Source organism: Ambystoma mexicanum, chromosome 8 (genome assembly GCF_040938575.1).
Source record: "Ambystoma mexicanum isolate Mex_15411 chromosome 8, UKY_AmexF1_1, whole genome shotgun sequence".
Lineage (NCBI taxonomy): Eukaryota > Metazoa > Chordata > Amphibia > Caudata > Ambystomatidae > Ambystoma > Ambystoma mexicanum.
The window spans coordinates 754,803,561-754,819,125 of NC_090929.1; the positions used below are offsets into that span (position 1 = coordinate 754,803,561).

General features: G+C 43.3%; 1 protein-coding gene across 2 annotated transcripts in view; it reads left to right on the plus strand.

Annotated features, from left to right (window-relative positions):
* PDLIM1 (PDZ and LIM domain 1) overlaps window positions 1-15,565 on the plus strand; it is a 563,378-nt gene that overhangs the window by 521,082 nt on the left and 26,731 nt on the right. For both annotated transcript variants that reach the window (XM_069610591.1, XM_069610590.1), the window contains one exon: window positions 15,288-15,405. In XM_069610591.1, the coding sequence (XP_069466692.1) occupies window positions 15,288-15,405 (118 nt within the window). The remainder of the gene's footprint in view (window positions 1-15,287; window positions 15,406-15,565) is intronic.

A 15,565-nucleotide genomic window follows, 5' to 3' on the forward strand; every position in this document is an offset into this window, starting at 1 on the left:
TTCAATTTTGGATGATCTCATATACCCCAGTTGATGTTTATTTCATCCACCTCATGCAGTCCTGGCAATGGGATGACACATTGAGTTTCATCTGCATAGTTCGTAAAACGCAACTGTAAAAATATTGTATAGCGAGCAAACTAGGCAGGCTCGTTGAGGCACGCCATAATTCAAGCGGGCTGGTGGGGCTTCAGCCAGTTCACTCCAGACTCTACATGATCGATAAGATGCAATCCAAAGGGCCTTATTATTAGAAAAGAGAGCTACCTCCTTTAGCCTAGTTACCAATTTGCCATGGTCCACCATGTCAAACGCAGCAGACAGATCAAGTAACAGCATCAGTCTGTTCCTTATCCGTATATTGTAGTAGTCTCGACTTCAGATCAAGCAGGACCTGTTCCGTACCATAACCCCACCTAAATCCAGATTGCAGTTTGTTTAGGATACCAGATTCATTCAAGAAATCTGAAATGTGCAAATACGCCACTCGATCCAAAATCTTCAAAATGAACAGCATGTTGGTGATCGGTCGGTAGTTTGCCGGAGTTAACGGGCACAGATCCATTTTTCTAAGCAAGGGTGTGATACATGCCTTTTTTAGTTCATCCGGAACATGGTTCTCCACGAAAGAGGTGTTCACAAAGGTACAGAGTGCCCCTTAATACAGGGGAGCATTCCTTAATTATCAGAGAGGGGCACAGATCACCTTTACAACTAGTAGGTTTTAGATTTGCAATGATCAAGGATAGTTTACTTTCTGTGATAGATCTAAATTTAAATTGGTTTTCTAAACCCTCGGGCAGCCAATTACGATTCTCCACAGAGCTAGCTCCTCTAGCACATGATAATTCATTGCTCTATATACTTTTTTGAACCTTATCCAATTTCCCCAACATAGCTTCCTGGATCATGGTGCACCAAGCCACATCCTTTACAGTAGTATCTCATTTAGTCTTACAGAGTCTTCCATTTCTTTTAATATCTTTAAAAGTTCCTTAGAGTTAGATTGTGCATTTCTGATCCTATTATCATACGGGTCTTTATTGGCTTCAATGACTGCCAATTTAAAATCTTTCACTGCCAACTTATACGCCTCTTTATCCTAAGCACATTTTGAGGATTGCCATGAATATAAACATTTATTCTTGGTGGATTTGAACTTTAGTAGGTCTGAAGAAAACCATAAGTTATTTCTCTTTTCTATGACCACCTTTCTATGCGTGTCTAGACCGCTCGGAGACCTCGCGAACGATTGGCATTGAGGACATTTGTCAGGTTTTTCCTTAAGTGTTAGACACTCTTCTCTTAAACACAAACGACAGTGATATTGACAACTTTGTCTGTCTGTTTTTGGAAATGTGATGGCAGTTCTGTCAGAGATGGTTAGCCCCCAGAAAACCTTTTAGATTGATTATACCATAGAAATGGTCATCTAAGTGTAAACATACAAAGTGTTTCTGGCTGTTTTAGCCGTTAGCAGGAAATACTGCCACAGTAGAATATCTTGATGGATGGGTCTATCAAAATACTTTTCAAAGGGATTCAGCTGTTCAAACCCAACCGGAAAGTGCATCGAAAGCCCCATGTTCTTGTGTACTTGCAAAGCTTTTGCACATATATCGGCATCTGTTAGGCTCAGTGGTTCGATTAAACCTATGAGACCAGACACCAGGCAGAGATTAAGGGGCCTGTGATCAAAATTTAATAACCATCTGCCTTAAGATTGTATGATGTGGCTGTGCAGAATTTTGGTTAAAGGTTAAGAAGCACTGCCGGAGCGTGGCATCACAACTAGCACCATGATTTTTAGTGGCGCATAACACAACATTTTGGTCTTACTCTGCAGAAGCCTCCGCAAATTTTGCAAAACTGCAAAATGCAAAAAGTATCACGTGGTGATCGCCTTGTAAAAAAGGGTCTGTTTAAACCCTCAGCTTCTATTATTATTTGAACAAATTCACTGGGGCCGACACTTTCTAATATCTGATTGACTAGTGTTTCCCCAGAATCCGTTGTGACAGTTAGCCCATACCCCAGGGAGCGCAAGTGATCCAAGTTCATAATGCTCCTCGGCCGAGAATGTTTTATCACTTCTTTGATAAGTATGCAATTTCCCAAATAAACTGGTGCATCCAGTGTCTGGGGGGTTGGTACCTGCGGTGTGCTAGGCCTATTGCGTCTGGATATAACCAAACAGGCCTTTTTTAAGATTCTAAATAGGTGATGCCTCTGAGCTCGAGATCTGGCACATTTTAAGTTTTGCCTCCAGTTTTTAGGGCTTTATCGAAACAAATATCCTCGCCCACTTTGAACAATTAGCCCACCTGTAACAATGTCTGTGAGAGTGGCACTCCCAAAACACTGGGGAATGTGGGCTTGCTCTTGAGTGGTTTTCTGTTTTCTAATAGGGGTGGTTTGCAGGGAGTCGCTAGTTGATAGTCATAACTTTTTGTGAGCGTCTGATATGTCTGATATTTGGGATATTTCCTCAGCGGGTGTTGACTGGGATCTGGTAATACTAGAACCTGCAACTGTTTGTGGAATATTGGTTAAACAATATTCTGAGAAACCCTGGAGGGATAGTGCACTGTATTCAACAGCTGGAACCTTGTCTACTGCTGTAGCGGGCTGCGCCTCTGTGAATGGTTCATAAGCTGCAACACAAGCCTCCTCTGTAACTGATGTTATGTTGAATAACTGGACCACCGGCTACCGTAATATCACACTTCAACCCTGTGGCTAATTCACAAGCCTCCACCGCTAAGACATTAGTATCACCCCTCAAATATTTTCTGAGTGTCAAAATAGCCCCTTCCACATTATCAAAAGCGCTTTGAACCATAGATTGCACAATATTCTTCTTTTTACTGTACTGCTTTAAATCTTTGATAATGCAAAGCAAATTCTTATAATTTTGTTTTAAAGTAGGTTTACCCAACTGATTTTTATGACTTTTTCCCAATGTGTTGGGTTCTTTTCTCTTCTTGTTCTTTTGACTAACCGATAAACGCGTACATGTAAATGGCGTAATATTATTGGAGCTGACAGCGCTTGAAGTGTTAATGATGCCAACATTGTGCCTTGACCCCACGTTATGACCACCTCCATTCAGATTGTCTGTATCACTATTACTATAAAAAATGAGGATGAGGTTATTGGGAGGTGTTCAACATGTCTATAGCTGTTGAACATTTTTCATCGGAGCATTTGCAATGTTATAGGTACTAGCCTTGCATGCCTCCCCATCGTTGTCTCCACCTGCCACTTGAACATCAGCTAAAACAGTATTAGGAACACCAGCATTGTATGCCACCCCATCATTATCTACAACCGCCTCAAGAATAGCAACAGGAACAGTATTAATAACACCTGCATTGTTATCCTCCCCATCGTTGCGCTCACCCTTCTCTTGGACATCAACAGCAGCAGTATTGGGGGCATCAGCATCTTGACTGTCAACAGTATCGATACATGCACCTGTTTCATAGATACTATTAACAATGCCAGCATTCTTCAGAACTGCCTCAAGGAGTAAATGGGCCTCATTACAAGCATGGCGGTTCGGGAACTACGGTACTGGTAAGCATGCTGGTACCGAAGTTCCAGGACCGCCATACTATGAGCTTTGCTCACAGGTTTCTGTCAGCCAGCCAGGTCTGACCTGGCGGGCAGAGAGACACCCGCGTGCACAGCACGTTGGATGCACCGGAACCACTCTGAATGGTTCCGGTGCATCCGACGTCCCATTCCCATTCAGCCCCATTGGGCCGAATGGGATTGGGGAGTCCCTCATTATCGGCACCCGCAAATGGGCAATTACCGGGTCTGCCAAACTCGGCATGACCTGATAATTGGCCATTCGCGGGTCCTGGAAAAAAAATGGATACCTGCGGCAGCCGTGCCTGTACTACAGGCACGGCTACCGCCAGCCTCTTACTGAGGCCCATAGTGTCTGAAAAGTCTGAATGTGATGGATGGGGTGTTAGTAAATTGTAACTCGTTCCCCTGCAGAGCGCTCATTGGCACTTCCAGCTCATTTATCGTTTCATTATGAATAACGAGGGAACCACTGGGTTGCACATAATCCACATCTCCCACATTCACCACCACCCCCCAAGTGTCTTCCTGCAGTGACGGTAAAGCTCACCTGAATGCATAGATAAATTGCTGACAGGGTTTACTGCTGCATTTGCTAGGTTATCTAAAATGTAGACCATGGCAGCGCTAGTTGTATTATCGTCTTTAAAACTAGAAACTGTTTCATTTTCAAAATCATATATTGATGCATTGGTTTCATTGTCGTTAATCACAATAATATCGCTTGTGCCAGCCCCCCACTGTGCACACCTGTTTATACTGCCAGTCCCCTCGGTACCATTTATATTTAGCTGGCGTTTAGCCCCACGCCCCCATGGTTGTCTGATGACATTAAAATAATTCTTAACATTATGCACTAAGTTTTTCAGCTTGACATATTCAGAATGTATACCATCATGCCCCGATCCCACTGCACACCCTGTCTGGCCTGTGAATATACACTTTTAAAGGAGGAATCCTCCCCAAAGACAGCAAGAGATATGCCGAAAGATGCTGATGATATAGGAACTTACACCCGCACTGGCAAGAGATGTTTGGGCATTTAAATGTCCTGTGATATCCGTCAGAGCCCTCTAGCACCCCAGTGATGGCGGAATAACTCCATAACCGGCTCCCTGTTAGAGGATCCTTTGTCAGACCATTTGCAAGGTACTCATTGTCACGCTTCAATGCAGGGATATCACATAAACCATAATAGCCCTCTGGGGCCTTAAAGACTATTTTATCACTCATAAGGCACACAAGCATTCTAGCAGGTGTTGCAAAGACTCCTGAGCCAACAGGAACCATTGATAAATCTAAAGAAGAATTCTGCTGCATTGGACCCCCAAATCCATCGATCCTTGCTGTTGGAACACAATATGTGATCCCATCATTGGGTCCTCAAAAAAATCAAAAATGTGCTGATCCAGCGGAAACCTGCGCCCCCATACTCGGGCCCTCAAAACATCCAGGATTTGTTGATCCAAGGGAAACGGGCTGCCCCGTCCTTGGGCCCTCAAAATCTCCAGGATTTGTTAAATCACCCATAGCAATCTCCATAAAGTCGATGGCCGCCTGTTGCTGTGCTTGACAGTTGTTGGCAGACGTTTCTATAAAAAACATAGAATCGGTATAGAACATCTTTTACACATTACAAATCGGCACATTACAATATTCAACAACAGTATGCCAATGTGTCACAGATCACACTGATACTTGCCACCCTTAAAAATGTCAAACACTTTGCACAAAATAAATCGCACTACCAGTGTTTCAACCACCTGTGTGATCTGTGACACTTTGGCAGAACTTTCATTATTCTATAAAACGCTGCAAAAGAAAGAAACTTATTTTTAAAATTTGATGGCTGACCTCACACTTGTATTTTCAAATGATAGCACTCTGATTCGCCCTGCGCATGTTTGAGTTGTAGCGCTTTTCAACCAGTTGTACAGTCTAAATTAATATAATGTAATTAATACATCAACATCAAATTTGGCTGTAACAGCACTCCTCAGGACCTGCAAAAAATATATCTACTGCACACCTTATATTGCGATCGCTTTCATGTGGCCGACTATTCCTCCAAAACACTAAATTGTTCAAACACGACTTCAAAATATATTTGCTATAAAATAAAACGCCTGGGCTTAACATTCCCATTAATTTGTGCCTGGTTTAATCACCCCTGAATCCCCAATTTCACGATGCCTATATAAACGCTTTGTCAATGCCTGTTTCTTAGAAACTGTGTTCATACAAGGCCCAACTTGTACTAAGGACTTGTATCATTTTTTTTTAAATCAACAGTTCTATTAACAGTTCCATTTGCTCCTGTGAAAGAAATAAAACTGGGTGTACTTTCTTTTCTACAAAATGTATGCTGTTTCACAAATAGTCCTCTTCTTCATGTACTCTCTGCCAAACTGGGGCTTCACAATGTCCCTATATCTTGTGCTAAGCGAAGTGCACAGCCAGGCCTTGGCATTCAAAATCTTTAAATAATTGTATAAAGCCACACACTTTGGCACATTTTTACAGAAACTTGCAATTTAAAGCTATGGCATTATTGTGTGCGCATCCCTCTAAAACACACTTGCTATCTAATGCAGCACACCAAAACACCAATACAGTTTTCACATTGGCCCTCATTACGAGTTTGCCCGTCTGGAAACAACGGTGCTGGTAAGCTTACCGGCACCGTTGCTTCCGGGCCGGCAAATTACGAGTCTGCGGTCGGGTTGCCTTTCCGGCCGCCAGGCCTGCCCTGGCGGGCGGACCGGCACCCGCCCGCAGACCTACAGTGTAACACTGGCTCTGTCATTGACAGTGCCGGTGTTACAGTGGTCCCCATTCCCATAGGTCTCTAGGGGAATGGGAAACCACGCAGTTACCGGCTCCTGACTTACCGGCAGCCGGGGTTGTAATACCAAGTGTTACCGGCAAGCCAGGCACCGGTAATGAGGGGCTTTGTTTTAAAAATAAAAAATGTACATTGGGCTTGTCAAAATACATCCTAATACTGAGTTTTCATTGAAGATAAAATGCCCTTCCTGTGGCAGCCTGCAGAAAGCCTTATCTGATCACATTATCAACAGTTTGATAAACAATACACACTGCCGAACAAGACAAACATAATTATAGATTGCAGACGGCCTTATGTCGTCAGGCACATTCCAAAGACATCTTTACACACTGTCTAAATAGTCACAGCACCCAATGCAGCTTTCACGTGGCTAGCGTTTCCTATAAACTTAAAAGAAGCCGGCTTTCAAACCAAACAGCTCTTTTAAAAAATATTGACAAACACTATTCCAACATGTGTGCTGTTTGGCAAAAAACGGATTCATCCTCGCACAACCTGCCAGACTGGAGGCCTCACAATGCAGTTATATTTTGTTTACACGGCAGCGCCCCAAAGGACCAAAGCGTGTATCTTTCCAGGGTGTGCAGTTACAGTTTTAAAGGCCATTTTTAGACTTGGAGCAGTGTAGAATTTAATTATTGTATAGAGATATTAGGGAGGGATTTTAAACCCTCTATACTTTTGATATCCTGCTTGCTTTTCAAGCTTTAATATTTAAGTGCTGACCTGATTAAACAGTTACAAACACCTCTTTACATTATCCTATTCAGCATGCAAAGCCACAAAACTCTACATTTTTTAAACATGTCATTAAAAAAGGACACAGCTGTTTATTTTAAAAAGTAAAGGCCTTCACCCCCCTGTAAAAAGCTGCTATAAGATTAATAAGAAAAACAAGTTTGATAAGAAATACTGAATGTCCCTAAAGCTAACAAAAAATCTGGCATACATGCATTCCTTCCATGTTCACATGAGTCTAAAACTCTGACGCACATAATTTCATATCTTTACTGTTTGCTACATAAAAATAGGCTATAGCAGCTGTCAGCCTATAGAATATAAATTCCATCATAAAACTGCATAAACCATTATGCCACTCATTTAAAATGTGAAAATACATCTCACCTTTTTTTCTTTTTTTCTGAAAAAGGGGGGCCTCTCCTATCCCAGGTTTTCAGATAACAGGCATTCACTCCACAGTGCTGAAAAGCAGGAGGGCCCTGCAAATCTTCTGAGGTTGCAAAATGATATTTTGGCTGGCGTCCAAAGTCTGCTTTTAAACTCATCCATTAGGATCCACACCTGTAGTATTTTCTTATGTTATGTTACTTTGCATTTATATAGCGCCTTATGTACCATTGGTATGGTCTCAAGGCGCTGGTAGGTTGAATGCCCTCGGGAACCGAAGTTCAAGTCAGTAGAGAGAATAGAGAGAGTCATAAAGGTGCGTGTGAGCACCGGATATGTGTGCAGCTGGTGTGACATTTGTGTGATAGCTGCTTCTTAGCGGTAGGTGTGGTGGTTGAGAGATCAAGAGTATGTGTTCGTTCTGGCAGGTTGTTATCCAGACTGATCTGGCTGCGTTAGGCCTGAGGAGAACGCCTAGGCTGGAGGGTGTGTAACCAGCAGTGTTTAGTTAGGGTGATGGGGAGTATGAGGCAAATGATGGTATGAGAACAGCTATACCGAATGGTGTCATAGTATCGCTGTGTTCTAGTTGAGTGGTGGTGTAAAGAAGAGAGTAAGCATGGAGATGTGATATGGTGGTTTACCTTAGATGCTTGAGATTGAGCCCACTCCAATAGTTCCATGTACTCCATCCGTTCCATGTACTCTGACTGTTCTATGCATTACGACCGTTTCATGCACTCCAATCCGCTCTATTCACTCCTTTATGCACTCCAACCATTTTATGCACTTCATATCGTTCCATGCACTCTTCATTTTTGTACAGTGTCCATTCCGTGCCCTCTAACTGTTACGTGCATTCCATCCGTTGCATGAACTTGCTCAGTTCTATGTGCACTATCATTTCGATCAGTTCTATGTGTTCCTTCTGATCAGTGCACTTCGTCCGATCTATGCATGTCATCCCTTCATCATCCCGCTGCTCCTTTCATTCGTTCTACCTACCTTATCCTTTCTCCATGCATCATCCATCCACATACGTCATCTTCACCCATTCCACCCACTTCACCCGTTCCGCCCACTTCACCCATTCCGCCCACCTACTTCATCCGTTCTACCATTTCACCCGTTTCGTCCACACACTTTCCGTTCCATCCACATGCTACCCGTTCAATCCACATACTTTACCCGTTCCATCCACATACTTCATTCATCCCTTCCACCCAGTTCATCCCTTCCACCCAGTTCACCCGTTCCGACCCCATACTTCCTCCGTTCCAACCACATTTTTCACTTGATCCATCCCCTTCACCGGTTCCGTCCACATACTTCACACGTTCCATTCAGCATACTTGACCCATTTTTGTCCACATACTTCACCCGTTCCTTCCACATACTTTACCCGTCTCTTCCATATACATCACCCGTTCTTCCAGATCGATCCTCTGTTCCTTCCAACCACTTCACCCGTTCCTTTCAACCACTTCACCCGCTCCACGCACCAGTACCATACGCTACATCCGCTCAACACCCTTCATCCGCTCAACACCCTTCATCCGCTCCACGCACTCATCCGCTCCACCGACTTCATCTGCTCCACTCACTTTGTTCATTCATCCTGCATTATCGGTTCAGCCCATGTCACTTGTCACACGCACTCGATCCGTTCCGTGCTCTCCATTTGTCCCATGCACAACACCTGTCTCATGTACTCGAATCGTCTATTCTGTTAGTTCCATTTATACCATGCACTCTTACATTCCATGACATCTGTCTGTGCACTCATCCATCTCCTGTATTCATCTTTCCATCCTCTTCACTTTATTCCTTTCATCCATTTTGTTCCTTTCGTCTATTGCAATCATTTCATCCATTTCAATAATTTCAACCAACCGCTTTACTTCTATCATACAATTTATTCTTTTTATCCACTTCACTGCTTTGATCCACTTTACTCATTCTATTCTGTTTGTCCTTTTTAGTTTACATTATTTCTCACTTGGATCTTGATATTGTATTGTTATTTATTTTATTGTTATTTATGATCTAGTAGTTTGGGTTAGTTGAATTGCTGTTATCCATTTTATTCCTCTTGTCCACATTGATCCTCTTGTCCATTACATTTATTTCGTCCACTTCATTAATTTCAGCCACTTTACTGCTCTCGAACAATTTATTCTTTTTATCCACCTCGCAGGTTTGATCCTTTTTACTAATTCTATTTTGTTTGTCCTTTTTAGCTAACTTTAGAGGTTATTAGTTTTCTATTTCTCGCTCGGATCATGATGCTGCATCACTATTTATGATCTAGCATTTGGGCAAAAGTCATTGAGATGCTGTTATTAGTTTGAGTTAGTTTGAGTTTGGGGTCGGTTTTAGGGTAAGAGCCAAGTTTTCGGTAATTTGCGGAAAGACATGTGGTCTTCAGTGAGTCGAATGTGGGTTGGGAATGCGTTCCACAGCGTGGGGGGCCAAGGCTGAGAATGATGATGCGCCTAACCTGGCTGATTTTGTTTTTGGTATGACTAGGAGGCCGGCTGAGCTTGATCTTAGAGTATGTGCAGGGTGATAGGGTTTTAGTTTGCTTTGAAGATTGAGGTCCGGTTTTATGCAGTGCTCAGTGAGAAATGCATAAGGTTTTGAAGGTCACCCTTCGGGCAACCGGAAGCCAGTGCAGAGTTTTGAGGGCTGGGGAGATGTGGTCTCTAGGGCCAAGCGCTAGTAGCAGTTTGGCTGCGGCGTTTTGTGCTCTTTGTAGTTTAGTCAGTTGGTATGCGTGGACTCTGAGGTAGAGGGTGTTGGCGTAGTCCAGTCTTGATATAACAATTGATTGGACCGCAGAGAGTCTGTTGGGAAAGGAGAGGTATGGAAAAATGCTCCTAAGAGTTTTAAGGTGGTAGTAGCAGGACTTTGAGACGTTGTTGACTTGGCGCGAGAGTGTTAGGTCAGAGTCTAGGGTGCATCCAAGGTTTTTTACTGAATTAGAGGGTGTCTGTGAGTTGCCCATGGCAGATGGCCAGGGTAGTGGGTGTGGAAGAACTTCGGTGTTGCCACATACCATGATTTCGGTTTTGGAGGGGTTTAGCAAGAGGTGGTTTGTGGTCATCCAGAGCTCTCTGTCGAGGAGGCAGGAAGCGAGGTCAGGTCGGCAGTTGGGTTTTGAGTTCAGGAGTTTTAGAATTAGTTGAGTGTCATCAGCGTAGTTGTAACACAGGATGTTGTGTGAATGAATTATTCGTGGGAGGGTGGCCATGTAGAGGTTGAACAGGAGTCGGAAGTCAGTTAGTTAATAAAAAATAAGAGTAAATGATTCAACAAGTCTGTGTCCTTTCTCCCCCAAAGTCCATGTGGGGGTAACACGCCCCTACCCCTGAAATATTGGATTATGTTGACTTGACCTGGCTGACCTACAGAGCAGTGGCAGGACAGTACAGGACACAGACCGTAAATAGTGATGTGGCTTCACAGTAGACAGGGCCGGCAATTACTAATCAACCTTAACCACCTTCACCTTGACATGTTTTAGAATAAGTGTGACCCAGCCCTCTGCAGAATCATTATCCAGAAATAACAAACATATATTCATACTTACTATGCAGATAAAGTGGTTGATAGTCACCCATGTACAATTTTATATTGTAAATGGGTGTCTTTCACCCTATTCAGCCTCTTGGAAGAAAGGTGGGGTCCTTTACTCTGAGTGGCCGTCATTTCCTGTTTCCATGTACAGCCTCTAAAGGTGGCCTCTTTGTTCCATTGAGAAGTCGAAAGGAGGCAAGTGCAAACAAGCTTTTGTTGGAGTCAAGAGTAATGTCAGAGTTTCATATTTCACCATAGTTACGTCATAGCATGGAGTTATGACCGAGTCCTCCGTAGTCACTAAATGGTATGAATGGAACCCATAAATAACATTGCAGTTTGATGTCACTGGAGCAGAGGCCAAGGGAAATCTGGTACACATTTTGCTCATATTTGTCACCTATTCTTTCCTCCAGTTCTCTCACTCTGGGCAGTGTCTGAAATAGATCATACTGTTATATTTAGCGAATTTGTGTTTGCAGGGTCGCACAACAATGAAAAAGTGGCCCACAGTCGTAAATGTCAGTTTATTGCTTTCATACAGACTGTTTGTTTAGTACTCTATGGAGAGTTTTTTGGTAAACACTTGTCAACATGACTAACTTCATAGTCAAGTAACTATCTATCTATCCCACACTAGCATGTTGGATGTGCACTTTGGGCATAGTAGTATAGATCAGTTTGGGGCTGTGCTTTTGATTTGTACACTAGCCCTAATGATCGAACATTAGTGGCTTGATGGTTGTTGTTGTGGCTGGCTCTTTGTTAATCATGATTATCACTGTTTTGAATGTGTGTAATGGATGTTGGCGCATTACTATGTATTGTTTCCTGGCTATGTTCAGAAACTGTCATCAAGGAAAAAATAAATAATAAAACAATAACCAATATGTACTTTACAACACTCTTCTTTCCCTATAAACAGGTTTCCTGTTGTGATGATCATTTCAACACATTGAGCGTCATTCCAAGTGTGGCGGTCCAGAAATAAGTGTGCCGGTCGCATCGTACCGGCACACTTTCTGGACTACTACACTCCAACTCTGCCTCCCGGGGCCGTTGCGCCCTGGCATTTCTGACCTAGGAGGGGTTGTCTCAGAAGCACCGGCACTGAAGGCAACGGTGCCAGTGCTTCAATCTCCCCATTCCCATGGAATCCTATGGGAATGGGGACTTACTTTCCGCTGCTTGCTCTGCTGGGACGCCGGGACTACTAATGTCCCGGTGGCACCGAGATATCAGGCGGCAGAAACAGTGTTCAGAGTTCCGCGGCAGCCTGCCCAACTCATAACGAGGCCCAATGCTCTGATTGATGAGTCGTTCAACCAGGGGAGTTGCTAGGTCTGGAAAAGACCCGGGGCTACGCTGATGTCGGAACTGTTGGGACTGGGGGCTAGCTAGTCTTTTGGCTGTAGCTCCTGAGATTCTATCCGGGGCTAAAACCAAAAGATCAGGGGCTATAGCCCCCTTACCCCCCCCCTAGCAGCGCCCCCTGCGTCCAACTAAGGGAGGACCATATTCTATAACACCTTGTTTATTTCATATTGAGTCCCCAAAGAACAGTTCAATAGCTATTTATTAGACTTGCATCGGCATGTATCTGTATTGTTTTTAAGTAAACAGGTCTTGTGAGCTTTGTGTGGGTTGTTGCCTCGTTCTTGTCCTGTAGAATAAATTGCCTGTACCTTGTCAGGGGAGGTGCAAGGATTTTTGCCACCATAGGCAAAATGTAACTTTGCCACACATGCCTCAGGCCGTCATATGCCCAACCCCAAATGTGTTCCACCTATTCAGCTGCATGCCACCATATCAGGTAGCATTTCAAATAATACTCAGAAAGCATAACTACCACTGCTCTAAACAAACGAGCATGCATGCTCAGACTTGATTGATAGCAGCATTGCATGATCGTAAAACATTAGCAATCTCAGCAGCATTGCAAGCTTCACACATACAGATCTGGTACTGCACGGGCAGCAATGGTGTGTGCTAACGTCACACATTCAACATGTACAACTTAGGTGTCCGGTCAAATATCTTTCACGTAAAAATATGTAAAGCACTGGGAGACACAGTGCAGGTTTCCTAAAATAAAATAAAATGCAAATGTACTGCGTGGATAGAGGAGTGCATGGTCCAGACCAGATGCATTATGGACAAGCTTCCAACTCACACAAATAAGTACAGCATGGCACTGTCAGTCGTCACGAACAGACAGGTATAACATGAGTGCGGGGAAGCATCCGTAACACCCAACCAACCAATTGCATGCTTATGGCCAAAGCAAGCTTCCCTCCAATGAACATGCACAGAATAACTTGAATGTCAGAGTAACAGATACAGCTGCCCTCTCAAGTAAATCGTGTAGATCATGGGAAGCACCAGTCCAGCTTCTGTCATACACAGGAAAGGTACAGCATAGGAGCCAATCCAAGCTTCCTTTAACCAATTACACAGATTCAACATAGAAAAGTCTGGTGCAAACTTTCCTCACAACCTGACCAGTAGAGAATAGACAAAGCCAATGTAAGCTCCCCTTTCAAATAAAAAGGCATAATATGGACAGGGCCAGTGCATACTGCCATTAAAACACACTGTGTATAGCATTGACAGAGCTCTGCAAACATCCTTCACACAAGATAGGTGGGGCTGGCATAGGCAGCGTGTAAGCTTCTCCCACAAACAAATCAGCTGCAGCATAGGCTATCATGGCAAGTGACCCATGCCCAAGTAAAGTTCAGCATGGGCAGGGCGGTTGCAAGAATTGTTCAGACACAGATCTAGAACAGCATGGGTAGGACATGTGGAAGCATCCCTCTCGCATGAACTGGTATAACAAGGACATGGTGAATGCAAACTTCACTCACAACCTACACCATCAGAATGAGCACTGCTACATTCCCTCACATTTATACACCGTCCCTCACGCAGACCAGATAGAGCATGGACACAGTCATAGTGCCAGTGAAAGAAGCTTCTGTCTCACATAAACGGACACTGCAGAGCAAGTGCAAGTTTCCCTCTTAAGCAATGTGGTCTAGCATGGATAGGCCAGTGCATACATCACAAACTGGTTTAGCACTGCCAGTACACTTTTCGGTCACATAGAAAAGGTAAGCTCCAGTGCAGCTTACCAACTTTCAGAGTGTAATGTGTAAGTCACCGTGTGTTAGGAGCCAGATTCAGCATGCATAACTTTCCTAAGTGCGTCTACCTGGAAAGCCTTCCACACCAGACGCGGTATCATTTTGTTTTGCCTTAAACCAGAGGTTTGTGCCAGGACTCCACTTGCTAATTAATACTATATCTTCAGTAAAGGATTCCACATTCATCTCCTTGTGAGATCTTCTGTATGTTCTTCAATGTGGGATGCCAATCGGCTGTGGCGGGGATCACAACCAGGCATCCCCAAAGTCCTTTTCCTTTGTCTATGCCCTAGGGAACATCTTCACTCCTTGCTCCTGAGACTCTGGCTCAGTTTGGTGTTAGTCCTGTGTGTTTGGGCAACTTAAGGGAGGAGGCTTACCTATGGGGGCACCTTTTCACCCAGAGCTTGGGCATATGGTGTCAAAGGGTTCCATCTGGGATCAGGAAGAACACCAAGACTAGATGTACGTTTTAAAAAAATAAATAAAGTGGCCTATACAGTCTTATTGAATGCCTACACCTGTGAGGCTTGACCCAATCCATACCATCACAAGTTAAACTCCATAATGACTGAGAGTGCTATAGAGTAAACTATTAACATCTGATGGTGGCACTGATACTCGGACAGTACTTGGATTGTCCTTCTTGAGCATCAATGATCTATAAATCCACAAAGCAAGTCATAGGCTACACAAGTGGGCTTCTTCGGTTGTACTTTATATTACATTTTGGTCGAAATGTTGTACATAGGACACATACCGAATGGTGCATATGCACTTAGACAAAGAGTGGCAAAAAGATCTGGCAATGCTAGAACACAAAGCAGTGGTACTGTACAAAACATCTAACATTGCCAAATAGACATAAGTCTATTGGTTTGCATAATTCTTTGCTGTAAAGCTTTAGAAGTTTTAACTTCCTTGTTTGTTTTTAAACTTGTTCTGCTAACACTCATACTGTACTAACTGTGCAAATTTTCATTTTTTAGGGGACCCAGATAAACCTTCAGGGTTTAGAAGTGTTCGGCCTCCGACAACAAAAGTTGCATCGTCAATAGGCAACGCACAAAAGTTGCCTGTTTGTGAAAAATGTGGATCTGGCATTGTGTAAGTAATCCATTTACAAAACTGCAGACAAAAAAATGACAAGTTATCCATGTATGCCAATTTCAAGTAGTGAAGTATGTGATTCTAGGAAATATCCTTTTAATCAAGAAAGTTTGTACATTTAGCTTTTTTACGGATCTAAATTCAATGACTATTGAAT